This window comes from Marmota flaviventris, chromosome 6, assembly GCF_047511675.1.
Source record: "Marmota flaviventris isolate mMarFla1 chromosome 6, mMarFla1.hap1, whole genome shotgun sequence".
Taxonomy (NCBI): domain Eukaryota; kingdom Metazoa; phylum Chordata; class Mammalia; order Rodentia; family Sciuridae; genus Marmota; species Marmota flaviventris.
Window position 1 is genome coordinate 900294 of NC_092503.1, and position 26509 is coordinate 926802.

Consider the following 26509-nt stretch of genomic DNA (forward strand, 5'->3'; position numbering starts at 1 on the left):
TCTGCAGGTGCATGGCGGACAGGCCTGGCTCTCTGGGCCCCGCGGTCTCCCCAGCTTCTTTTCTAACTCCAGCTGCCGCCCTTGGGACTCCAGATCCTGGCAGCACACTTCTTCCCAGTCCTCACCTGAGCCGAGGGCAGCGTGCCGGCGACTCCTCACCTGCGATAGTCTACTGGAGTCCGACCGCCTGTCCGTGAGTCCAAACCCCAGCGGTCCTAGGTGTTACTCTTACTGTCACACAGGCCCTGCCAGGAGGAACGTGGCTCTTGACACAGCAAGGAGGTGTCTGGCTGTGCTGGATCAGTGTCCCGTAGCCCACCTGGTCCATCTGGGTCTCTGCACCCTCAGCGTGACCCAGGTCAGTCAGGGGACCCAGGAGGACTTGCAGAACAGGAGCAGGGTCCCGAGCTTCCAGGCCTCTTTGTCGATCCCCGCACGTCCCTGGGCTTCTGCCAGGGGCCTGGCCGCAGCTCAGGGGCTAGAGCGAGGCTGCTGTGTGGACGAGCTGCCGGTGTCCACTCTCCACCAGGCCCTGCCTAGGTCCTAGGTGTAGTCATCGGGGAAAGGGGCAAAACCTTGGTTCTCGTGGAGCTTTTGATCTGGTGGACCTTATGGACCCAAGGCTCTGGTGCTAAGGCAGCAGCGGAATCAGACGGGGCCACACGAGACTGACGACCTGGCGGAAATCCACAGACCTTCTCCCTGGGAGAACTCCACACATTGTCACCTGCTGCTCTGTGGCCTCAATGCTGATTTGAATCAAGAACCCCAGTGACTTTTTGACCGCTCTTCTGAGAGAAAGAAATAAAATAATTTATAATATTTGAGAAATCAGAGAAAAAGCCTAAATTTCCCAATACCTTTAACAATCATAGGAAAATGATATGGTAAGAAACACACCCAGGATCAAAGCTTTTGACAGAGCGGCTACCTACCGTAGCGTCCCCTTCACAATTCTACCTCGTTTGGGTCCCTCTTGTTCATGGAAGCCTCCAGATGGTCTTTTGAGGGACATGCTGACCCTGGGGTGAGCATGTTGACTGCACTTGTCCTGTGCCCACTGAGATCCTCCCCCCAGCCATCCCTGGGCCTCCCCTCTGGAGTGCAAGTGCTGAGCTAGGTTCTGGGGGCCAACCGACTGGTCCACAGAGTGCCCAGGACTTGGTCAGACATTGTTCTGGGTGGGCTGAGGGTTTGGAGCTGAGACTGGACAGTGATCAGGGTGGGGCAAGGCCGGGGCCCTTGCTGTGTGGTCGGCCTCCTGAGGAAGTGGCAGCCTCTCTCTCCTGCCTCCCTCTAAGAGGAGGTCATCTCTGAATTTCCGACTGGCCCTGAGACATCAGCTCTTGCGGGCCAAGGGCTGGCCTTCCAACAAGAAGGAGCCTTAGGTGTCCTGGACACCCAGCTGGCTGCAGGTCTGGGGACTCGTCAGAGTCCTCACTGCCATCATCCAACCTTTGGTGATCTATCATTCTTCTTGGTTCACACGTCCAACGGTCGTGTGACCCTGAGTGACACATGCACGCTGCCCAGGACTTAGTGGAGTGTGAAGGCCTGGGACCTCCTTGGAGGCTGTACAGGTCAGGACATCTGGCAAAGCCTGGACTTATGGCCGGCTTGTGAGGCCGTGGCGAGAAGCACACTTGCAAAGGTTCTGTGGCTGTACTTTGGGAATCACATCTGTGGGTCCTGCTCACTGGCGTGCTTTTTGATGACTGGGATTCTCTGCCCTTGTTGGTTGCACTGCGGTCCCCAGTGAGCAGGCACACTAGTGCACACGCACAGGACAAGGGGCCGGAGCTTCCTTTGCTGGGTCTCCAACGCAGATTCCTGCCTAATTACAAAATCCTTGTGTAAATGTCAGTCATGTGACCACGCTTGTGCAAACCCCAGGACCATGTGCACATTCTTCCAGGACGCCCCACAGAGAGTGACTCAGCACAGGACACTCCCCGCAGGGGACAGGGGGAGGAAGTCCTGAGGCCCCGCGCACGAGCACAGGGTACTGCCCACCAAGGAAGTCACACTCACCCTCCGCCCCCAAGTCACGTGTACCCACAGCAGGAAGGCCTGGCCTCCTCAGCGAGTCCTGAAGTCCGGGACCCCTGGTGTGCCCTTTAGAAAGGGGAACGGGGAGACAGTTCTGGTGGTGGACAGCGGGCCTCCTGTCCGTGGTGTCGAGGAGGCTGAGAGCTTGGTTCTCGCGTATGACTGTCCAGTTTGGAAAAGCCGAAGCCCCAGGAATCTCCCCCAGTTAAGCCACATGTGGAGAGAGACCCTGCGGGAGGGGTGCTGCCCGCACAGAGGCTCTGCCGGTCACGGGGAGTGCCCCCTCCCTGTGCTCAGCAACGGCCTTTGCTCAGAGCCCTGGTGGCCGAGGCCACCTTCCCAGGCGTGACCATGACTCTGTGCAGGGAGGGCTGAGCTCACCTGTGCCGTCGCCCAGGGCCAGGGCGGGCATGGCCCCGTCTTCCTGAGGCAGTGCCAGGCACTGGGAAGGCCCACGTCCTCTGGCTCTGTCCTTGCCCCTCCACCTCTCCTTCCCCCGTGTCTTCCTGGCCCCAGGACCTTCCAGATGTGCTTGAGCCCACCCTGACCCATGAGGAGTCAGGCCAAGCGAAGGCGCCTGTCCGGCCACCTGGGTCCTGGAGATCCCGTCCACGTGCAGTTTGGTTCTGCCCCCTGAGCTTGTCCTTCCTGAGTCTATCTCTGAACTACAGTGGCAACGGGGGACGTGGCCCCGGGGGCTCTGGGGCTTGCTCTCTTCCCCGGTGGGACCGGCTCTGATTTCTCCTGGCTCCCAGCACATTGTGGTCCTGGCCTGACTAGCCTCAAGTCCCCGCTGCCACCCTGACACCTGCACACGCCCTGCACTTGCTCTGAAGCCCCGTGGCCCGCCATTGCTCTCACCTCAGCCCTCAGCCTCGGTCACCAGGCCAGCGTCTCAGCCTCCACTGCTTAGCTGCAGCCTCCCCTTCAGTGGCCTCTGGTGTGGAGCTGGCCAGTGTCCATGCTGGCTGCCCCACCTTCACAATGACGAGTCCCCTAGGTAGTGGCTGGGGACAGAGAGGTGCCCTAGGAAAAGAGGCCCAAGTGAGGCAGGAGGTGTCACGGCCCGTTCGTGGGAGGACGTGGCGGTCTGTCGTGTGCTGAGGACAGGGGGGCCCTGGGGGCTTTCTGGCTGGTGATTCCCCATGCAGTTACCAGCTGCGGGAGGGCAGTGGGCAGGAGTGGCCCTGGCCTTGCAGGTGGACCAGGCACTGGGGGAAACGGGAGCCAGGTGATCCAGGACCCCTGCGGGTCAGGGGAGGTTGGCGGTTCATTCTTTTGCTCTTGGGCTGAGCGGGCTGATATGGACCCAAGTTTTACACCTGGAGGGCGTTCAAGCCCAGTGGGAGAGCTGCGTCTGGAGCCAAACACGGGGGTTGCAGCACCTGGCCAGGGCTGGGCTTGGGTGCTCAGGGTCCCCCGTGGGCACTGTGACTGTGGCAGGGAGCAGCACCTGGCCAGGGCTGGGCTTGGGTGCTCAGGGTCCCCCGTGGGCACTGTGACTGTGGCAGGGAGCAGCACCTGGCCAGGGCTGGGCTTGGGTGCTCAGGGTCCCCCGTGGGCACTGTGACTGTGGCAGGGAGCAGCACCTGGCCAGGGCTGGGCTTGGGTGCTCAGGGTCCCCCGTGCGCACTGTGACTGTGGCAGGGAGCAGCACCTGGCCAGGGCTGGGCTCGGGGCTTGGATTCCCCTGACCCAGGCAGCTCGGCGGGACCGTGCCTCTGCTCTGGGCAGGACGTGCTGACGGGTCTGGGGTCCTCCCCAGGCTCTGCTCTGCCTGAGCCTGCTCCCCAGCACCACAGGTCTGGGGACACTCGGGAGCGGGGCACCGTCTCGAGCTTGCTGGGATGAGAAGAGCAAGGGACAAAGCTTCCGAATGGCTCGTGCTGGACCCTTCTCTTGGGGTGGGCCTCAGCGTGGGTGGACAGTGTGCCTCCCAGTGGTTCCAGCACACCCGAGAAGTCTCCTGCTCACCTCCACCCACAGGGGGCTGTCACAGTGTCACACTGGCTTGGGGCTGGGCGGGGCAGTGCTCACCCACATCACGTCGTCCCCAGCAAGGGCCCCTCACCCCGTCTGAGCAGGAGTGCGCTGTGGGGAGTGCGGCTCCCAGCATGGAGGCGTCTAACCCTCCCGGCCTGTCTGCCCAGGAGCCATTTCCAGAGATTTCTTTCTTTTCCTACCAGCCCTGGGCTCCTTGCCCAGGAACACTGCTGCTCTCCTCGGCGGCTGGTCAGGGCAGAGCCATTCCCGTAACGCCCGCCCCGAGGAGGGACAGAAGCCCGGGCTCGCTCACTGGGCCCAGCGCCCTCTAAGGGGAACCAGATGGCGGGGCCCAGATTTTCATCGGCAGCTTCTGAGCTCAGCTTCCCAGCTCTCAAGTGCCAGGGCCTCAGAGCTGGGAGGGCGAGCGTGGTCCTTGGTGCCCACTGACCACCCTTCAGGACACCAGGCCCAGGGGGTCCCAGGGAGAGCCCCCTCACCCGCTTGGCACAGGGTGCTGCGGGGCAGTGCAGGTCACCCCCTTCCGTGACCCCGGCCAGACCTCACGGACTCAGTGGTCACGCGGCGGGATCCGGAGCGGCCCTGTGGGTTCCTTGGGATCAGGTCGTTCATTCTGTTCTTAAAATATTTATTGGGACCCACTTCACAACCTCCTGGCTGATGTTCCTCCAGGTGCTTACCCCTCATGATGGCCCGGGGTGTCCCTGTCTTCCTGGGGCCCACAATGACTGGGCCTCGTCCAAGTCAGACCCAGCCTCAGCATCATCCCCAGTGAAGAGGCCCTGGGAAGGTCTTCAGGTGATTTGAGGGACTGAGACACTGGACAGCTGTGGAGGAGCACTCCCTGTGTGAGTGACCGCACTGGACACCTGGGGAGGAGCACTCACTGTGTCACTGACTGAACTGGAGAGCTGTGGAGGAGCACTCACTGTGTGAGTGACCGCACTGGGCACCTGGGGAGGAGCACTCAATGTGTGACTGACTGCAATGAACAGCGGGGAGGAGCCCTCCCTGGGTGAGTGACAGGACAGCTGTGGAGGAGCACTCCCTGGGTGAGTGACAGGACAGCTGTGGAGGAGCACTCCCTGGGTGAGTGACATGACAGCTGTGGAGGAGCACTCCCTGGGTGAGTGACAGGACAGCTGTGGAGGAGCACTCCCTGGGTGAGTGACAGGACAGCTGTGGAGGAGCACTCCCTGGGTGAGTGACAGGACAGCTGTGGAGGAGCACTCCCTGGGTGAGTGACAGGACAGCTGTGGAGGAGCACTCCCTGGGTGATAGGACAGCTGTGGAGGAGCACTCCCTGGGTGAGTGACATGACAGCTGTGGAGGAGCACTCCCTGGGTGAGTGACAGGACAGCTGTGGAGGAGCACTCCCTGGGTGAGTGACAGGACAGCTGTGGAGGAGCACTCCCTGGGTGAGTGACAGGACAGCTGTGGAGGAGCACTCCCTGTGTGAGTGACAGGGCAGCTGTGGAGGAGCGCTCCCTGGGTGAGTCACAGGACAGCTGTGGAGGAGCACTCCCTGGGTGATAGGACAGCTGTGGAGGAGCACTCCCTGGGTGAGTGACATGACAGCTGTGGAGGAGCACTCCCTGGGTGAGTGACAGGACAGCTGTGGAGGAGCACTCCCTTTGTGAGTCACAGGACAGCTGTGGAGGAGCACTCCCTGGGTGAGTGACAGGACAGCTGTGGAGGAGCACTCCCTGGGTGAGTGACAGCACAGCTGTGGAGGAGCACTCCCTGTGTGACAGGACAGCTGTGGAGGAGCACTCCCTGGGTGAGTGATAGGACAGCTGTGGAGGAGCACTCCCTGGGTGAGTGACAGGGCAGCTGTGGAGGAGCCCTCCCTGTGTGAGTGACAGGACAGCTGTGGAGGAGCTCTCCCTGGGTGAGTGACAGGGCAGCTGTGGAGGAGCACTCCCTGTGTGACAGGACAGCTGTGGAGGAGCACTCCCTGGGTGAGTGACAGCACAGCTGTGGAGGAGCACTCCCTGTGTGACAGGACAGCTGTGGAGGAGCACTCCCTGGGTGAGTGATAGGACAGCTGTGGAGGAGCACTCCCTGGGTGAGTGACAGGGCAGCTGTGGAGGAGCCCTCCCTGTGTGAGTGACAGGACAGCTGTGGAGGAGCACTCCCTGGGTGAGTGACAGGACAGCTGTGGAGGAGCACTCCCTGGGTGAGTGACAGCACAGGTGTGGAGGAGCACTCCCTGGGTGATAGGACAGCTGTGGAGGAGCACTCCCTGGGTGACAAGACAGCTGTGGAGGAGCACTCCCTGGGTGAGTGACAGGACAGCTGTGGAGGAGCACTCCCTGGGTGACAGGACAGCTGTGGAGGAGCACTCCCTGTGTGAGTGACAGGACAGCTGTGGAGGAGCACTCCCTGTGTGAGTGACAGGACAGCTGTGGAGGAGCACTCCCTGGGTGAGTGACAGGGCAGCTGTGGAGGAGCACTCCCTGGGTGAGTGACAGGACAGCTCTGGAGGAGCACTCCCTGGGTGACAGGACAGCTGTGGAGGAGCACTCCCTGGGTGAGTGACAGGGCAGCGTGGAGCAGCCCTCCCTGGGCACCCGCTCCCTCTACCCGTCACTCACAGGCTCCTGCTGTGTCCGAGGCCTGACTGTGCTTCCTGGTGTCTCAGGCCCAGGGTAGCACATCCACTGTGCCCTCTCCTTCTTTCTCCTGTCCCTTCTCTTCTTGTCCTAATGGTCACTTTCTCCCAATCCTGTGTCCAGAATTAAGGTCGCCACCTTGGCCTCTCTGAGCATCCCATGGGTACCGCAATCCCTTCCTGACCCCTGCTCCAGGAGGGCCTGCGTCTGAACCTATGGGGGGGGACTTTCCCTTTATCCTGCCTCGTGCGCTCCTGGTCCTCTGTTTGTCCTCCCCTTGACAAGAGCCCTCATGTCCAGTCTGCAGACTTCAAAGGCTCAGGCCAGCAGCTGGGAAACCACGTGGCAGGTGTTGAAGTGGGCCCAGGCTGACCACAGGTCCTGACCAGAGCGTGGGTCTGGTCAATGTGTGAGGCTCCTCTCTCCTCCGGGTCCACACTCCTGTGTACCCTCCACTGGCCTTGGGGATGTCTGTATTCAGATGGTGCCTAAGTCTTGCACTCAGGGCACTCAGGTCGGGCCGGTGTGCATCCTGGCTTTCCCTGTTACAACACGTCTGTCAAGAGGCACCGTCAGGCGTCACCCCGTGCCCCGGCCAGCAGGGGACAGCACCAAACAGAAGCACCTCTACTGTGCAAGTCACCCTCCAGCCCTGGCCCAGGAGGCCACTCCTCCACCTTCTGCTGGGACAGCCAGCCCCCGCCCCAGCCTCCCTGCTGTCTGTGCCCTGCACCAGTGGGCCCCCTGTCACCCTGTGCTCCTTCTCACACCTGCCTAGACTTGGAGCGGCCCCTGGAGGTGTGAGCGAGCCAGCCGCCTGCCTCGGCCTGCTGCCAGGTCACACTCCTGGAAAGTGGGCCTCTGTCCTGCATCTGGACGCTGCAGGCTCTGCTCCTCAGCCAGAGCAGCTCTGTCCTGGCTCCTGCTCACGCTTTGGTGGAGGCCGGTGGGTCTGCAGCTCGGGGGAAGGACGTGCTCCTGGCGAGGCTGGCCTGCCGCCTCCCTCGCTAGACCATGGGACTCCCGAGCGTCTCCATGACCTGGACAGACTGCCCCACGTGGACGTTCACTGCAGTCCCCAGAGCTGAGCTGGGCGGGGGACCGGGACGTGCCTGATTCCTGGGCGGCTCCTCTGCTCTGAGACCCAGGCCCTCTTCACTTAGGGCCCGCGCCCTCCCCGCTGAGGACCGACAGCCACTGGCCTCACTGGGGACGGCTGCTCCTCTTCCTCTGGTCATGCTCTCCCACTCACAGGTCAGCGGCCCAGGACCTGCCCTGCTGCCCTGCCTTGAGCTTTGCCCCACTCCTCGCCCCTGGGAGCCTCCTCCTCGCGGCTCACCAGCCTCCCAGGCGGGGTGTGCTGTATTCAGATGGTGCCTCAGTCTTGCACTCAGGACACTCAGGCTGGAGTTGCTGGGCTGGTGCAGGCCAGTGCCTGCAGAGAGCCTGCTGAGCTCGGGCTCTGGACGGCTGGTGATCTGGGTTATTGGACCAGGCCCGTCCTGCAGGCCTGCCAAGATCCCTGCTCCACGGCCAGAGGCGGTCTCTCTCCCTCCTCGTTGGCGTCAGCCTGGGTCCTGGCAGGAGCCACTCTTCAGGCCGGGCCTCCAGCCAGCCTGCAGCTGCCCTCTGTGGCCAAGTCTCCATCACCCCCGCTCCGCCCAGGGGCTGCCTTGGGCCCCCTAGGTAGGCTGTGTCCTCTGCTGTGGGACTTCCCTCCTGCGCGGCAGGGTGGCCCGGCTGCCCTGCTAACCGCAGTGTTGCACTTCAGGCAACGCGTCTGTCTCGGGTTCCCGGGGCTGAGACAACGGACAACCACAAACAGCGGCTGAAGCCACCTTGCAGTGCCCAGCTCCGGAGGCAGAAGCCTGTGCTTCGCCACGGCCCTGGAAGGTGGGGGTGGACCTCTGCTGTGCGGCCTCTGGCTTTGCTGAGGACCCACAGTGATGCTCGGCCTCTGAGCCAGGCCCCCGGCCTGCTTCTCCGCCCCAGGGTGCATGGGGAGGCACCGGAGCTGCATTCTGCCCGACCTGCACCGGCTTGGAGCGTCCCAGGGCTCCGCCTCCCTGCACCCGCCCTGAGGTCTCACCCTGGTGGCCCTGTGTCCTCCCCGGAGGGCCCAAGGGAGTGGCTCCCCCACCCCATGCCACAGTGGGGCCAGCTCCTGGCTTCCTTCCTGGACACCCCCAGGGCAGTGGCAGGACTGGCCCAGCCCTCAGTGTGCCTGCCGGGGAGCTCCTCTCACACCCCAAGGGAGCAGCCCCGCCATGCCCTGCCCCGGGTGTGCCAGGGAGCCGGAGGGCAGCCTGCGGCTTCCTCCTCCAGTTCCGCGTGGCCGGGCCGCCGCAGGACCCCCTGTCTCCAGGCTCCTCTGGGGGTGCTGGAGAGCAGGGGTGGGAAGCACCCTCAGCCCCAGCAGGAGCCGCAGCTGCACTGGGGAAGCAGGCCCAGTTTCTCTTAGGAATCTGGGATGACATCAGCTTATTTATGCAAATTTGAATTCAGACACTTTAATTCAAAAAGTGGACTTTGCCCTCACCAGAGACCTAACACCGAACGTCCCACCCTAGAGGACTCCCACCTGCAGTTCAGCCTGGTCTCTCCTCTCTGTGCCAGGAGTTGGGGTTGGTTCTCAGGAGAGAATTGCCACAAGGAGACAGGCTGCAGGCGTGGGGGCAGGACATCCTCCCGTGGTCCAAGGCTCCTCAGGGTCAGTGACAGCAGGGTGCTCCAGCATGTCAAGAACAGGAGGCTGTTGGCGCTCTCTCCAGGCACCTTTGCTTGAGTGTGCTTTAAGTAAGACTTGACTTGTCCCCAGTTTGTTCTCACAGAGCCCATGTCCAGGCACCAAGGTGTAGACTGCACAAAAGGAGCCAGGTGCTGGGCTCTGGGTGATGTTCCCTTCCTCTGTCCACCATCCACCCTGGGTGATGCCCACCTCCTCTTATGTCCTGTCCACACCTGGCAATGTCCCTCCTCCTCTGCTCGCTGCCCACCCTGGGTGATGCCCGTCTCCCCCTGTGTCCACAGTCTGTCCACTTGGCCTGGGTGATGTGAGCTGTGAGCAGGAGCCTCGCAGCTGCCTCTGGGCTCACTTCCCTATCCAGGGCAGCCCTGAGTGACCCTCCCTCCCACTGAGATTTTGCCTCTGCTTGGGGTTCTTTGGCCACTCGGAGTTCTGCCCCGAGGGCCAGACACTGCTGCGTGAGATCAAATGGAGTAGGTGACGCAGGTTTGGATTACAGTCGGTTCTCCTGTGGGGCAGTACGACTCCTCAGTGCTCCAACGGCTTGAAATCACATTTGTCGACTCTATTTTAAAGTAAACTTTTTTTGCACATGGCAAAAATAATTCTTTCACTATGATAACTCCAGCAACGCAGCGGCCAGCTATCTACACCCACCAGTTTCTTTTATGTGTTGCTGACTCTTGCTTGGTGTGGAAAGAACGGTATCCCATCGGGTAATCTGAAACATATTTAAAGCATAGAACTTGCATTTTTTTCTCTTAAGCAAAATGGGGAGTTCCAGCCAATCTTGCTAGTTTTATTTATAGCATTTTATTTCCTGAGAGAAGACAGGAAAAGTGAGTCCCTGCCCTCTCCTCTCCGTCTGGCTCCTCCCCGTCCGTCCCCTGTCTGGAGGCCCTGGTGGACACAAGAGGAGGGCGGCAGCCGCACAGAGGGGCTGGACTTGGACTCAGACAGCAGGTACTGGGAGCAAATGGCGAGATCAGAAGGAGGAACTGTGTCACTCCTTCGAAGGAATGAATTAAACGTGCTTCCTCGCGTGTCTGATTGACAGGGCTACTCGGGAAAAGCAGCATATAAAGGAGGCGCTTGCTGCCCAGAGCAGTGGGAAGCGTCCACCACGGTGCTCTGCAGCCCGGGGTCTCCACTGGGGAAGGCGCGTCCTTCTGGTCCTGCTCGGAAACCCTGAGGTCAGTCAGCACCCCAGTGTGACAGCACACCAGGTAACGCACCTTATTTTGACTTTTAAGTCACCGCATTGGACTGTGACAGGCAGAAAGGCTGTTGATCCCAGAGGGGAGAGGACGGGGCAGCAGAGGCTGGAGTCTGGGGTGGTGGCCGCCTGGCCCTGCTCCGGGCCCGTGGCTCTGCGGTTTGCACGTGGGTCCTGCCCCAGGAGCTGCACGTCTTTCCTCTTCCGAGGAGGAAGTTTCTGCTCCGACTCTGGCCGTGGAGGAGGGAGCGCGAGAGAGGAATGGCAGGCAGGGCCGGCAGCGCCAGCAGGGTCCTCGGTCTTGGACACCCTGGGCTAGCGCTGCCGGCTGAGCGGGGCTGGTGCTCCAGGGGACGCCCCGTGGTCCTGAAGAGGCCGCAGGGAGGGGTGCTGTGGCTTTGGGGGCTCGGGCACGGGCTGCTCATGGACAGAGCTGGCCGGGTGCAGCTGCTGCCAGGAGTGACAGCCGCCCACAGACGGGGCTGAGCTGACCCTGCGTTTCATGTGCAACCACTCCCGAGGGATCCCAGGAGCGTCTCCTGCAAAGCTCCTTGTCACTTTGTACAAAGAGGGTGCTCACAGACACTCAAAGGTCTCCAACATTCACCCGCACTCTGTGGCTGAAGACAGCGGCATGAGCGCTTGGCACGGGCACCTGAGGGGTGGAGGACACCACGGAGCTGTGACGCGCCTCCGGGGCCCGCGGCACGCGTGCCCTGCCCGCCCACCTGCACCGACCGACTTGCCCGTTCGGCAGGCACCCACGGGAAGAGGGTCTGTCCTGCAGGGAGCGGCAGCTGCTGGCGCTGAGCCCTGCCTGCCGTCTTAGGACACGAGTCGATTTTGTCAAAACAAAGTTGAGTTCACTTTCTTTTTTCTCTTTGGTGCCGGAGCTTGAACTCTGGGGCATTCGACCCCGGAGCCACGTCCCCAGCCCTGTTCTGTATTTTTTTAGAGGCAGGGCCTCACTGAGTGGCCGGCGCCTCGCTCTTGCTGAGGCTGGCTTTGAGCGTCCAGCTCACTTTCTGAGCCTGCCGTGAGGCGTGTGTGCTGTGCTGTCACTGGGATGGAACCCTCCTTCCTGCAGCCTACCCTCCTAGAGAACAGGCTTCACAGAGAGGGACAGGGGTCGGTGGCTCCTGCCTGTAGAGGGTGGGCGACAGGGAAGAGCCTTCTGACGTGGCACCTAGCACTGCTGATCCCTTGGCATCTCTGGAGTGCTCAGTGAACTGGGTACTGTTCTGAGTACACAGCAAGGGTTTACCCCTGTAACTTAGTCCCCTAAGAACTCTGTGAAAGGCCCAGATCGGGACATCTCCTTGTTCCTACCACCACCTCGGAGGCGACGGTGGGAAAGAGTCCAGGTGCACAGTGAGCGAGTCCTTCACTGGGCTTTCTGGGCTGGCTACGAGGTGCTGGACAGATGCTCATCTGCTGGAGGGACTTCTCAGAGCAGCCCAGCCAGTCAGATGCTGGCGATGACTGCTTCAACCCGCAGATGAAGACACGGGGCGCAGCCAGTGCCAGGAGGAGCTGAGCTGAGGGGCAGAGCTCTGGCCCACGGTCCCCTGTGATGAGATGGCAGAAACGGACAGTGACTGCCCGTGCACAGCGCAGTGGGAAGGGGTCCCTTCACGCAGCCCCTTCCTCTGGGCCACCTCTCTCCTCCCAGGAAGGTGGCTGAGTCCGGCTCACCAGACGTTCTGGAGAGGAGGCTGCTGGTTTCCTGTGACTTCCCGAAGGGAGTCTGGTGTTGTAAATAAGGGAGGGGTCAGCGTCCACCTGGAGCAGGCTGGGGACTGTAGGAAGGACTTGGCTCCAGTGACCGCATCACCCACCTCTGGGATGAGGAGCCCAGACGGAAGGGCTCACGGAGGCCCGCGAGGAGTTAACTGTGGAGCTGGGCTTCCGTCCAGGTCTCCTGACTTGTGATCCAGCCCCGCTGCACCCTGCCAACTTAGAACCCTCAAGAATGGGAAAACAGCCTGCAGGAGAGTAGGAGAGTAGCTGAGACCCGCTCCCAGGACCCTCCCGTCAGTGACCCTCCCGTGCTCCCTGGGAAGGCTGCGCCCAGCCCGCACTCCCCCTCAGGGGCCAGTTAGCTGAGGTGGGACAAGGCCTCCGCAGACATGTGCACCGGGCTGGGCGTTTCTGGACTTCCACCTTCAGAATCTGAGTCTTGGTGACACGTCTCCTCAGCAGAACCACTCAGCACGAGCGACCAGACACTGTCCACTGCCCCTCTGCAGGGCAGGGCAGTTATGGCCATTTTGCCCCCTGGGGAGTTAGACAACCGGAATATTCAGAACGCCACCCGGGTGCTGGTCCAGCATGCCCGCCCACTAACGTCCGCCCAGGGGGAAGAGTCTACCGGAACAGCGTTCTGTGCCTCGGTGGGCTGCGGGGACCCCTCTGCCTCTGAGTCTACGTGCAGCTGTGGCTAAGGGTACAGGAGCACCCCCTCCGGCGACGTGCGGCCGCTGTGCCCCTCTCTAACCAGGGCTGCTTTTCTCCTAGGAGCTGCAGCAGGACGCAGGATGCTTTGGGGGCTGGCCCTGCTGGCCCTGTGGGCGTGGCCCAGCGCACACGGTGAGTGGACCCAGCCGCGTCGCTCGCGAGGCATGGCCCCGCCACGGCACAGATCCAGAAGTGGCTGCGTTTGGCTTTGCAAATGAAACCTTTACTTGCCTTTGAGTCCATACAACACGGAAGGGTTCATTTTTGGAAAACTTGGGTATTAGATAAAATGCCACCCAGTGGGGCTGCGGGTTTGGCTGTACTCAGCTCTGCTCGTTTTCCGCACGCTGTCTGCTCAGCAGTGCAGAGGGCTGGTGTTTTGTGTCTTCTTCCCATTTCCTTTCTGCCTACGATGTTATCTTAACTATTTCACCACGTGTTTGTTTTTTCACAACGTGATTGTTAATGACTGCATAGTATTCCATCAGAGAAGCCCTAATGCTTTGAGATCTATTCCCCTTTAGATGTTATTTTATTTGTTGTGAATAAACTTTCACTAGCATTTGTGATCATATCCTTTGCATAAGTTACAAAAATAAATTGCTCTTTTAATTGCAATAGTCAAAGGTTTTGATCAACTTAATTCCTACCAAGAGCCATACTGACCGTGGTCATATCCACGTGGTCATCTCTGGGCACCAGCACATGTTATAGTGCTTCAATGTGCCAAGATAGAGCGTCATACTATTTAAAGCTTTTAAAGCATTTTATTTGGTGCATTATTCTGAGCTATTCAAACTGCTGTCGTTTGGGGAAGTGTGCTGAGTCTCCTTTGTCGCACTTGGACGGTGACTTGGAACCACTCACCACAGCCAGAGGCCCGACAGGTCTGGGTCCTCAGCACAGTGTGGGAGGATGCAATTTTACAAGCCTGGGAATGGCCAGCGAGTCCAAGGAGGAGGGTCCCACCGGGGACACCGCATGCCTGTGTCCCCTTTGCTCCGTCCCTGCAAGCCTGGCTTTGCACTGCGGTCCCCCCCTGGGCACTGGGGGCTCGGAGGAGGCTTCCCTGTGCCTCCCACCTGGGGAGGTCAACAGGAGGGGGAGGCTCCAAGTCCTGCCTGGAAAAGGTGGGGTCTCCTGCCAGAGTCCACCTCCTCGGTTGAGGAAGCCCCGCTGTGGGTGTGCGGCCGAATGGGATGGCCCTGGTGGCCAAGGCCCACCCGCGGCACCACGATGTTCCAGCCAAGGACATAGCTACCCACAGCTGTCGGGAGCACTGGGGACCGCAGCCTGGGTGGTGGCCTTCCTCGGAGGAGCCCCGAGCTCTCGTGCAAAAGGGGAGCAGCAGCCCCGCAGTGAGCTTGCCTGGCCGCCCTGCTCTGCCATCCCGCCCGGGGTGCCCACCTTGTGTTAGTAACCCCTGCTGTGCCTCCCCTCGGCAGCTGGCGACCAAGACGAGGAGGACACCTCCTTCGATCTCTTCAGCGTCAGCAACATAAACCGGAAGACGATCGGTGCCAAGCAGTTCCGCGGGCCTGACCCCGGGGTGCCCGCGTACCGGTTCGTCCGCTTCGACTACATCCCCCCGGTGAACAGCGAGGACCTGAGCAGGATCCTCAGGACCATGCGGCGCAAGGAGGGCTTCTTCCTCACGGCGCAGCTGAAGCAGGACCGCAAGTCGCGCGGCACGCTGCTGGCCCTGGAGGGCCCCGGCGCCTCGCAGCGGCAATTCGAGATCGTGTCCAACGGCCCGGCGGACACCCTGGACCTCACCTACTGGACCAAGGGCACCCCGCACCCCGTCTCCCTGGAGGACGTGGGCCTGGCCGACTCGCAGTGGAAGAACATCACCGTGCAGGTGGCCGGCGAGACCTACAGCCTGTACGTGGGCTGCGACCTCATCGACAGCTTCAGCCTCGACGAGCCCTTCTATGAGCAGCTGAGCGCCGAGAGGAGCCGGATGTACGTGGCCAAAGGCGCCGCCCGCGAGAGCCACTTCAGGGTGCGTATGCAGGGCTGCGTCCCCTGGGACCCAGAAATGGGCCCTTCCTCACACACCTGCCCAGTCAAGCAGGGCAGTCTCACCAGAACACGCTGGCTCCCATACGTGTGTGCACACACATGCACACACATGTACACACGCACACACAAGTGAACACACATGTACACGGTACACATATGTGTGCATGTGCGAAGTCACACACGTGAATAGCACACATGTGCAAGCACAATGCACATATACACATGTACACACACGTACATGCATGCACACATGTAGACACATGACATAGACACACATGAACACACACAGGAATGCACACAGAAACACAGAGATTCACATGCTCATACACACATGCCCACGCACATACACACACGTACACACAGAGAGAAACACAGATTCACACACATACATGTACTATCACAAATGTGCACCACACTCACACTTGCACACACAATTGCCATGTGTGAGCTACACATGTGTGCACACACATGCCCCAAACACGTGCTCAACATGCACATGCACCACCTAACGTGGACATGAGCACTGTGAGCAAACTCACATGGTGCACTCCAGACACAGCACACACCTTCCTGAGCCACAGAGCACAGCCTGTGGCCACAGGGGCTTCTCGCCAGTGGTCAGCGGTGGAGACAGGCTGGTCTGAGACCTGGGACCTGGCCACTCTTGCTCCTGGCAACCCCACCTTTGTTGCTCGAGCCTGAAGCCAAAGCCCAGCATGCACCTAGGCCATGAGAGGGTGTGAGGACGCTCCACCAGCCGTCCTCCCAAGGGGGCTGCTGCTCCCTGAGAGGACAGGTCCTGCCCACCGCAGCTGTGGGCTCAGACAGGGCCTGCTAAATCACGAGCCTCGGAACCCGCAGCAGGATGTCAGCACAGAGCGTCCCACTTAGGGACGCCCGCGACGCGTGCCCAGGCAGTGGAGGGGCACTTCCGACGGGCAGTTCTGGTCTCCTCGAGCAGTGTGGGGGTGGAGCCTCTCACGAGGCTGGGCAGCCCTGAGCTGCCGCTCCCAGGGTCCCTGATCGGGAGGGGACACTGGGCGCTGCGCTGTGTGTGGTGCTGGCCGTGGGTGGGTGTGAGTGCTTTCCACTGGTGAAGTCTTCATCCGGCGCTGGGTCTGTCGGGTCCCGACTGACCTGTAAGTGGAGGAACACCTGCACGCTGCTCTCTCCCGGGCGAGCGCGTATTCTTGGACATACATGTGGGTGAGAACTTGGCCATTTGAGCAGCAGATGCACGGCTTGCTACTCATGAACCCCTCCTGCCCGCAGGACACCCTGGCCGTGGCTGGTGGCTGACCAGGCGCACCTCAGGGGGGCTCCCATCCTGGCGTGAGGGCTCCCACAGGCCTGAGCTGGGTCCCTGCCTGGGCAGGGGACACTGCCAAGCCCCGGGCCCTTGTGAGGGCTCTGCCATGAGTTAGCCTGCCGAGGGTCGCTCTCCCCAGACCCTCCTGCTCCCCGCAGGCCTTTCCTCTCCTGGCTCTAGTTTGCGGGCTCCACTCCCGCGTCTTGTGCTGTGCCCAGGACCTGCCAGGGCAGCAGACGCCCTGCTGGCCGGCCTCACGGCAGGCGAGCTGTCCTCCAGCGAGGTCTCAGGCTTGGCTCACCCGCCCCACGGTGTACTTCCACAGGGTCTGCTGCAGAACATGCACCTGGTGTTCGAGAACTCCGTGGAGGACCTCCTGAGCCGGAAGGGCTGCCCGGGAGCCCAGGGAGGTGGGTACACACCACACGCCTGGCGCCTCCTGGGGTGGGCGGCCTGGGAGCCCAGGGAGGTGGGTACACACCACACGCCTGGCGCCTCCTGCGGTGGGCGGCCCGGGAGCCCAGGGAGGTGGGTACACACCACACGCCTGGCGCCTCCTCATGCACACCAGGGGGCACTTCAGCAACAGCGCCGGGGGCCTGTGGTCCCTGAGACAAGCTGACTCTGAACGTGATCGGTATCAAGGATTGTTTTGAATAGTTCATTTATTTTTAAAGCTGTTTTAACTAGCTGTACATGACCGTAGGATGTACTTTGATACAGCGTATATAAGGGGTACAGTTTCTCATTCTTCTGTGGACATGAGGCAGAATCCCACAGGTCCTGCCATCACACATGCACGGGGAATAATGTCCGATTTATTCTGCTATCCTTCCTGTCCCCTCTCTCTCCCCTCCCTTCCCTCCTCTCTACCTAATTGAAAGTACCTCTGTTTTCCCCTTGCCACCCCTTTATTGTGAATTAGCATCCACATATCAGAGAAAACATTTGGCTTTGGTTTTTTGGGATTGGCTTATTTTGCTTAGCATGATGTTCTCCAGCTCCATCCATTTACCAACAAATGCCGTAATTTCATTCTTCTTTAAGGTTGAGTGATATTCCATTGTGGTGTGTGTGTGTGTGTGTATCACATTTTGTTTATCCGTCATCTGTTGAAGGACACCTAGGTTGCTTCTATAGTTTAGTTAGTGTGAGTTGAGCTGCTATAAATGTCGACGTGGCTGCATTACTATAATATGCTGATTTAAAGTCCTTTGGATATAAACCAACAAATCCCCTTTACAAGCTAGAAGTCAGATGGCCCACACTTTGATCCAGTGTTGAAGGGAGGCAGCTTTTCAAACCAGTCAGTGACCACCGCTGCCCAGGGGATTCACAGACCATGGAACAGATTGTAGTCTCCCTGTGCGGTCCTCACGGCTGTCCAGTCAGGCTGTGGAGGTCGGGCTACTCTGCCGTGGACGGACGTTCTCATCTGCTAACTCACATCTCCAGTGGCATTTCCACCCTGCTGTGCCAGCGTCCTCTTGAGCATTTTACTGGTGGAGGTCCTGGGGCAGGGTCTGCTGAGCAGCATCTCAGGATCCTCAGAATCTCTGTGCTGGGTGGAGCCCGGGGCTCCCTCCCGCCTGGCGGTCCTCCACCCAGTGGCTGCCCACTGTCTGACAGAGAAGAGGAGGCCCGAGGCAGGCCTCAGTTTCCACACCAAGAGTCGCGCGAGCCTCCGCAGCGGGCTGGCTTTCGTGGGCTGCCGGGGTGGAAACCGGGCTCTGTGACCCAGCACTCGGCTTCAGAGCGGGCCGGGGTGGGCCTGCGGTTCCGAGGCGCCTGAGCCCTTGGCAGGTCCCGAGAGCTGAGCAAGCGGCTTCCAGGCTGCTCCCGGGCCTCCTGTGGGTACAGGATGCTGGCTGAGGCCACAGTGGTCACTCTGTTGGCCACTTGACGGCCAGGGCAGGGAGAGGACGCGAAGAGAGACGAGCACACACGGCATTGTCTTCGCAAGGACGGAGTGCGCTCGGTGCTCTGCGTCATGGCTCCTGCACCACAGTTCAGTGTGGCCCAGCCAGAGCTGGCGCTCCCGAGGCGGCCCACGGCCATGAGCAGCCCCCACAGATCAGGACCCCAGCCCGCGTGAGCCGATCCCGAGGGCCGCTCAGAGCGCAGCTGGCAGTCCAGGCCCATGATCCCTGGCACCACCAGAGCCACACATGACACTGCTGGACCTTCCCAGCCCTTCCTAAAAGATGGCTCTCACACAGCCCGCCAGGTCCGTCATGAGGTGGCCAGGTCCGTGGTCCACTGGACTCCCTGCCCAAGGCCAGGGCTCTCTCCCCGCCCCTTCAGACGTACAAGCCTGGCCCCACAGTGGCAGCCGGCTCATGGGTGGAGCTGGGTGGGGACGAGGGCCTCTGTGCAGGCCTGGCCTCGAGATCCCACCACGCAGACCCTGAGGCGCCGGGGGACCTGCTCAGCCAGGACGAGCAGTGGTGACCAGGCGGCCTCGGCCCAGCTGTGAGGAGGGAGACACACAGCTGGGCCTCCAGTGAGCCTGCGCTCCTGTGCCCACAGGGTCCCCAACACGGTGTGGCCACCTCCCTGGGTGTCTTGCATCACCTGCCACCTGTCCTCCGTCATCTGTCACCTGTCATCTATCCATCATGTCACCTGTCCTCTATCCATCATCTGTCACTGTCATCTGTCACCTGTCACCTGTCATCTATCCATCACCTGCCACCTGTCATCTATTATCTGTCATGTATTCATCACCTGTCATCTGTCATCTGTCATCTACTCATCATCTATCACCTGTCATCTATCCATCCATCATCTGTCATCTATCCATCATCTGTCATGTATTCATCATCTGAGTATCATCTATCACCTGTCATCTCTTATCTAACATCTGTCATCTGTCACCTGTCAATCATCTGTGATTGATCACCTGTCATCTACTCATCTATACCATCCATCACCTATGGTCCGTGGGTCATGTATCACCCATCATCTGTCCTCTGTCCTCTACCATCTACCATCTGTCAATCCCCTGTGATCTATCATCTGTCACCTATCATCCATGGACCATGCAGTGCCCACTGCCTGTCGAATGCCATCTGTCCACCCACCACCTGTCTGTCACCGTCCCCCTGGTCCGTTGGTTAGTTGTGCAGGCACTTACATGTGCACGGCTGGAGGAGGCTGTGGACGAGTGCCCGAGGCCCTCGCAGCCTGGCGTGAACTGCAGCACTGGTTCACAGCTGAGCAAGGAGACTCACGTGGGTACGGCAGAAGCACCTCACATACTCGCGCAGCTCAGAAATGGAAGGTCTGAAAGGAGACGGCCCTTTAGTGCCTACAGTCACCCGACAGGGAGCTGGGCCCCTCTGGGACACCCCAGGTCACTTTGTAAGCTGAGGATCCTGCCCACGTGCGCCCATGGGCCAGGGCTCGGGAGGGCCTGCGTGGTTGGTTTCCGGGGCCGTGAGAGACCTGAGGGCAGAAAGAGGCAGAGGAGCCCAGTGTGCCAGGACCCTGGGACAGGGTGTTAGGTGGAGAAGGGACCCAGGAAGGTGGAGAGGGACCCTCAGTGTGCCTGCGTCTGTGGCTGAACAGGGGACGGGTGGGGCAAAGAGAAGGCACGACCAGAGCTCGCGGCTGCTCCCCGACTCCGTCTGCTGGAGGCTCAGGGCCCAGGGCAGGGCACCCACTTACAGGCCTCGGTCTCTGGTCTGGCTGCACTTTTGGCATTCTTCTGCTCCTAAGCTGGACTCCTGCTCTGCCAGTGGACTTGTCTTTGGTGGCACAGGGACTGAGCCCGGGAGCACTCCTCACTGAGCCACGCTGGCAGCACATTTTAGTTTCCATCTTGAGACGGGGTCTTGCTTGGCTGCTGAGGTGACCTGGCATTGGGAGCCTCCTGCCTCAGCCTCCCTTGTGGCTGGGATCACAGGTGTGGCCCTGACCCTCTGCTAGTGGACTGTAAATGCTGAGCACCCTGCTGTAAGGGAGGCTCGCTTTCTGTTAGGTCGGGTCCCTGCCCACCTCCTCTGTTTTGGGTACAACTCAGCGCAGGGCCGCTCCCGCCTTGCTGTGGGGCACCTGCACCCAGCACCAGAGGCCAGGCGCTCACTGCCCTGGTGTGTGTTCCCAGCTGAGATCAACGCCATCAGCGAGCACACGGAGACGCTGCACCTGGGCCCTCACGTCACCACGGAGTTTGTGGGCCAGGGAGTGGCGAGGAGGCCGGAGGTGTGCGAGCACTCCTGCGAGGAGCTGGGCAACGTGATCAGCGAGCTCTCGGGGCTGCACGTCCTGGTGAACCAGCTCAGCGAGAACCTGAGGAGAGTGGTGGGTGCCCAGGCACGCGGGGGCGGGGCCCCACAGAGGGCCACACCTCCCTGCAGCCAGCTGCCTCTGGGGCATGCATGCTGCCTCCGGGACGCTGGGGCGGGGCTTCAGGGGAGGGAGACGGGGGTCCTCATGATGAAGACGCAGGCGCGGGATGCACGTTCTCCAAAACACGCCCTTATCTGGACAAGTTCTCCTCCCCACAAACAGAAACAAGCCTGTGCAGAGGGGGAGGCAGGGTGAGCAGCAGCCAGACGGACAGACGGGGGCCATGGGCTGCTCTGGGGCATCTTTAGCTCCGTAAAGCAGAGAGCAAGAGCCATGGGTGCCTCAAAGCTCAGGAGCTGGCCATGCTGCCCGTGACGTCCACACGGCTGAGCTAGTGTCCACCAAAGAACAGCAGCTGCTCCCCAGAGGACTGCGTCGGGGGGTGGGAGGAGTGAGGGAGGAGACGGCTGTGGGCCCCGGCTCCCGCCCGAGGCACTCCCTGGCCCCTCTGTCCCCACATGGAAGGAGCCCCTATGTGGGGTGCTCTGACCCTGTCTGGACGTGAGGGACCCAGGACTACAGTCCCTTGCTGGGTAGTGGAAGGGCCCCAGAAGGCCCCAGGGCTGGCTCAGGGGCACCCCAAGGGCGGAGCAGCCTCCTGGCACCCTCCATGGGGCATGTGACGGAGCAGAAGTGGGAGCAGCTCTTGCAGGTGGTCCTCTGGCAGCCTCCCTGAAGGTGTCTGCCCATGCTGGGGGTCGAGGGCACTGAGGTTGCTTCCAGATCGCACTCCCGGGCAACCTGAACCACAGACCCTGTCCTGCAGCGAGTCTGCCTTTTTGTCAGGGGTTCTGCGAAGGCAGCACCGTGATCAATTCCCGGGTGTGTCAGGAAGTGTTGCTGATGGCTGTGCCATCAGAGGGCCGGCTGGCCACACTAGGGATTGCCTGGGGGCAGCAACAGGCAGAGAGCCCCCAGGGCTTTGGCTCAGCTGGCTGGCGGGCGGCAGTCCCCACGGCCTCTTTCCCCGCCTCTGCACTGTGGCTGTCCTGCCTGGAGGGGGGCAGGAATGAGTGATTCCGGGCTGCAGCCAGCTGCGGCTCCTCCTGCCCTGCCCCGGACACCTGCCCACTGCCCAGCACCAGCGGCGTGGCCCACCCAGGTGTTGGGGCTCGTGAGCTGGGTCTCACTGAGAGAAGGAGTGGGAAGCCCAGGGTGCTGGGGTGGTCTGTGGCTCGGGCTCCGCGGCTTCCCGTCTGCACACTCGGGCTCCGCGCTGTGGGTCCCTGCTGCCTGCGCCTGGAGCTGCTCAGACGGCTCGAGATGGTGCTGCGTTCTTGTCCACTCCTGATGCTGGGCCCCTTTGCAGTCAAATGATAACCAGTTCCTGCTCGAGCTTCTTGGTGGCCCTCCTAAGACGAGGAACATGACGGCCTGCTGGCAGGATGGCCGGTTCTTTGCAGAAAACGAAACCTGGGTGGTGGACAGCTGCACGTCTTGCACCTGCAAGGTGAGTTCCTGGGGCCCCGCAGGCCGCCTCTGAGCACGGCGGAGCTCGGCGACCTGCAGGCCACAGACACAGGGCTGCAGCAGAGCGTGGCCAGACACAGGCAGGCGGGGGTAGGGCTGGAGGGGACAGTGGGAGGCACCGAAGTGTGACCGGGCCCAACCTCTAGGCTTCACACATGAAGAAGCCAGAGCCGGAGAGTGTGTGACTGGCCAGTGTCGCCAGAGGCCAGGAACACCTGGAACGGAGCTCCCCAGAGGCCCCTGAGCCCGGGTCTGATGCCGTGCAGGTCCAGTGGGCCTTGGTGCTTAGCAGAAGCCTATGGGGTGCAAGTCAGCGTCAGGACACTAGAGGACCTGGCTCTTCTCAGTGACGACCAGTTTCTGTGCATGGGGACCCAGACATCCCCCAGCACCAGGCCACCCTGCCCGCCCGTCCTCCTCCCCTAGCATGCCCGTGGCCAGGCTTTGCTGCAATCTCTTTGCTGAGTGGCAGGAGACAGGGCCCGCTGGGCCCACGAGCTACCTCAGGCCAGGCCACGTCTTGGGTTATCATGTAGGACCCCGGACACAAGACGTCCACTGCCCTGCTGGCCCTTAGTGAGTGGCCTGAGGTGCCTCCTTTACCTACAGAAGTTCAAAGTCGTCTGCCACCAGATCTCCTGCCCACCTGCCACCTGCGCCAGCCCAGCTTTTGCCGAGGACGAGTGCTGTCCTTCCTGCTCCCACTGTGAGTACTGCCCGCGAGCACCCGCAGGGCAGGGTCGTGGCTGCTGAGTTTGCTCCTTGGTTGGTGGGGACAGAGGAGGGTGAGACTCAGCCTGGTGAGGACAGGCAGATGGGACGCTGAGGGACATCTGGGTCTCCGCGTTTTCCTAGCCCGTGACCAGGAAGCAACTCTAGGGTCCTCAGAATGCAGGGGCCAGGGTTCCTAGTGTGGACACTGCCTCTGGCCCAAGCCCTCCCTGTCACTCCTCAGAGCAGGAGGCTGAGCCCCAGGATCCTGTCATGTCCACAGACCTGGCTCTGGGCCAGAGCGAGGCCCTGTGTGAACACCAGGCTCTGGCCAGTGTCCACACTAGGTGGAGACCGTGAAGGGTCATGACTGGTCACCGCAGAGCCACCTCTGGAACAGCAGGGAGACAGACACACAGAACCCCGAGGCTGTCACCAGTGACACTCTCTCAGCCATAGAATGTTCCCAGTGATGGGGAGGGAGATGCTGGCCTCCCTGGGTCCAGCCCACTGTGCAGAGGACTGGGCTGGCACCAGAGCGTCCCCTGTATCTGCTTGTTCCACGCTGGCTACCCTGCAGCCCACTCCCCAGCCCTGACCCCAGAGCTCACCCTGCAGTGGCTCCCAGCCAGGCCACCTGGGTGCCTGGGGACACTGCCCCTGGCCCAAGCCTCAGCTCGGCCGGAGCTCGCGGCTTTCATCCTGCACCTGTGCAGAGCCCGGTCTTCCCTCTGGGCTGGACATGCCGCCTCCCTCTGAGGACACTGTCCTCCGTTGCTGGGGTCTAGCCTGGGGTGTGCTCTCCTTCTCTGGGTGCCAGGCCTCACCCTCCTCCTGTCCCTTGGGAGCCTGCTGCCCAGCACACTTGCTCCCAGGAGTCCTGGTCACCCAGCACTGCACCCCCCCTCAGGCTGGCTCTGAGGCCGAGGCCGGGGGCCTGGGTGTGCCGCCCTGTGGCCTGGGGAGCTGTGTCCAGTGCCGTCTCCCTTCAGGCCGTCCTTCTCCTCCCCTTGTCCTGCTTCCAGGGACACTCGGACTGAGAGGGCTCTGCTGGGCCTGGCCGAGCACGGCTGGGAGGACCTTCCCCTCTGGTGGTCCTGGGGCCGTCCTGGGGACCCCTGACCTCTGGATCTGAGCAGAGAACTGGGCTGGGAGGAGCCAGACTCTGCTGCTCTGATTCCCAGCAAAATGGAATTCCAGTCTCAGACTCGGTGTCGGGAGCAGAAACCGTCCCTGGCACAGCAGGTCAGCTTGGCTCGAAATGACCATGGGCCTGCAGGTGACGGCTGGACTGCCGGGCGCCCAGGGCAGGCCCTGGGACAGCCACCTCAGGCCGTTGGAGGGAGGCGTTTAGGGCACAGGGAACAAGTGGACAGGAGGCGGGCTGGCCTCCTGGGCCATTCTGCCCCCGGCGTCCGCGGCGCCCGGCCACAGCGCTGCCGGAAAGCTCCCTGGTGACGTCGCCCTCTCCCTCTGGTTGAGGGGAAGGAAGCCTCGGCAGGAAGTTGTCTTTTCCTTGATGTCTCTAGTCTGGAAGTGCGCGCTGCGGGCTGTGATTCCAACCAGCAGTGAGGCTGGCCGCCTGGCTCCATCAGCCAGGTGGAGAGGCTCTGGCGAGGCCGCGGCTGCCAGAGCCCCTGCGAGCTGCTCTCAGCCCCGAGCCACCTTCCCTGAACGCCCAGCGCACGCTCTCCTCCCGCGGACAGCAACAGACCCCATGTCCATCCCACGTCCACGCCCTTCTTCCCCGGGAAGGCCACTGGGATCTTCACGGGCGATGGCTGCCCGGTTTTCTCTGGGGCCTGGCACCACCACGGGGGCCACCCCGTCAGGAAGCCTGTGCCTGGGAGGTGCCCAAGTCTCCTGAGCAGGAACCAGGCAGTGCTGAGCTGCCAGTTCTGACCCGGGCCTCTCCCGGAGGCAGGGCCTGACCTCTGTGTCATGCTTTCTTGGCCAGCAATGGACAGCGAGGAGGGCTGGTCTCCATGGGCAGAGTGGACCGAGTGTTCTGTCACGTGTGGCTCTGGGACCCAGCAGAGAGGCCGGTCATGCGATGTCACCAGCAACACCTGCCTAGGCCCTTCCATCCAGACGCGGGCTTGCAGCCTGGGCAAGTGTGACACCCGCAGTGAGTATCAGCACCCTTGCCTGCCCCCTCTGGGGCCGGCCAGGGACGGGGCTCACCCTTGCCCGCACCCGGGGCTGTCTCTGGCAGCTGGAGTCATCAGCCTGGTGTGAGGACTCTGGGGCAAAGGTGACAGCTGTCCACCCTCGCCTCTCTGTCCTTGGGCATGTGCAGCAGAAGGCAACCCTGGGGTGGCCCAGCCTCTGGACACAGCCAGACACTGGTCTCTTTGTGCTTCCGTGTGCTAGTCCGACAGAACGGCGGCTGGAGCCACTGGTCACCCTGGTCTTCATGCTCTGTCACCTGTGGGGTCGGCAACATCACACGCATCCGCCTGTGCAACTCCCCAGTCCCCCAGATGGGCGGCAAGAACTGCAAAGGCAGCGGCCGGGAGACCAAAGCCTGCCAGCGTGACCCCTGCCCAAGTGAGTGGTGACACAGGGTCCTGGGGCTCGGGGTGGCACAGGCAGCACAGAGTGAGGACTGAAACTGGCCTCCTACTGGCTGGGGCCATCCCACCCGGCTGGTCACCGAGGCCAAAGCCAGCCAGCTCCCGAGGACCCTTAGTCCTGGGGGTTGAGGTCGGTCACCTGTGCTCAGCTTGTCCCACCTCTGACTTAGCCAGGCCGCACCTGTGTCCTGCAGACACAGTCGAGTCACCTTAAATCTGCACTTAGCAGAACAACGTGAGCCAAAGCTGTGGGCCTGGCCTGGGAGGCAGCAGGTGTGCAGACAGAGCGCCAGGGGAGGACCCTCCGCCAGTCTGTGCGAGACACAGCTCAGGGAACACGATGGCTCAGGGCACAGGGACTTCTGGGAGCAGGGCGTGCTGCACAAAGTCCATGTCCACTGCTCAGAGACCAGGCCGTCTCCACCCCGGAGGCCCCCCTTGTAGAGAGCCCAGGCTGCGGCCTGTCGAGGTGTTGAGAGGTCCTGAGAGGTAAAACACAACCGCCAGACCCCCCGCCACCAGGGACCAAGCACCCCCTTGCTCCTCTTCCCCTACTACAGTCCTTGGCCACGTGGACATTGCTGCTGCCGCTCTCTCGGCCCCGCGCATGTCAGCCGGGACGACACTGTCTGACCCTCCTCTCACTAAGCCCCTCTCTGGCTCTCTCTACAGTCGATGGCCACTGGAGCCCCTGGTCCCCGTGGTCGGCCTGCACGGTCACTTGTGCAGGAGGGATCCGCGAGCGCTCGCGGGTCTGCAACAGCCCTGAGCCCCAGTACGGAGGGAAGGACTGCATGGGGGACGTGAAGGAGCATCAGATGTGCAACAAGAGGAGCTGCCCCCTGGGTGGGTGGAGGGGCAGGAGTGTCAGGGAGCTGCCCCGGGTGGGTGGAGGGGCAGGAGTGTCAGGGAGCTGGCCCCTGGTGGGTGGAGGGGCAGGAGTGTCAGGGAGCTGCCCTGGGTGGGTGGAGGGGCAGG

The 26509-nt window shown here is 61.7% G+C and overlaps 1 protein-coding gene across 1 annotated transcript in view; it reads left to right on the forward strand.

Moving 5' to 3' along the window:
• Window positions 1–10300: 10300 nt before the first annotated feature.
• The window catches only part of Thbs2 (thrombospondin 2), a 37205-nt gene continuing 20996 nt past the window's right edge, over window positions 10301–26509 (forward strand). The window contains exons 1-11 of the mRNA XM_071612847.1: window positions 10301–10377; window positions 10472–10640; window positions 13148–13219; window positions 14533–15092; window positions 16747–16831; window positions 20530–20726; window positions 22084–22224; window positions 22854–22950; window positions 24913–25083; window positions 25329–25505; window positions 26204–26377. Of these exons, the coding sequence (XP_071468948.1) occupies window positions 13168–13219; window positions 14533–15092; window positions 16747–16831; window positions 20530–20726; window positions 22084–22224; window positions 22854–22950; window positions 24913–25083; window positions 25329–25505; window positions 26204–26377 (1654 nt within the window). The 5' untranslated portion in view covers window positions 10301–10377; window positions 10472–10640; window positions 13148–13167. The remainder of the gene's footprint in view (window positions 10378–10471; window positions 10641–13147; window positions 13220–14532; window positions 15093–16746; window positions 16832–20529; window positions 20727–22083; window positions 22225–22853; window positions 22951–24912; window positions 25084–25328; window positions 25506–26203; window positions 26378–26509) is intronic.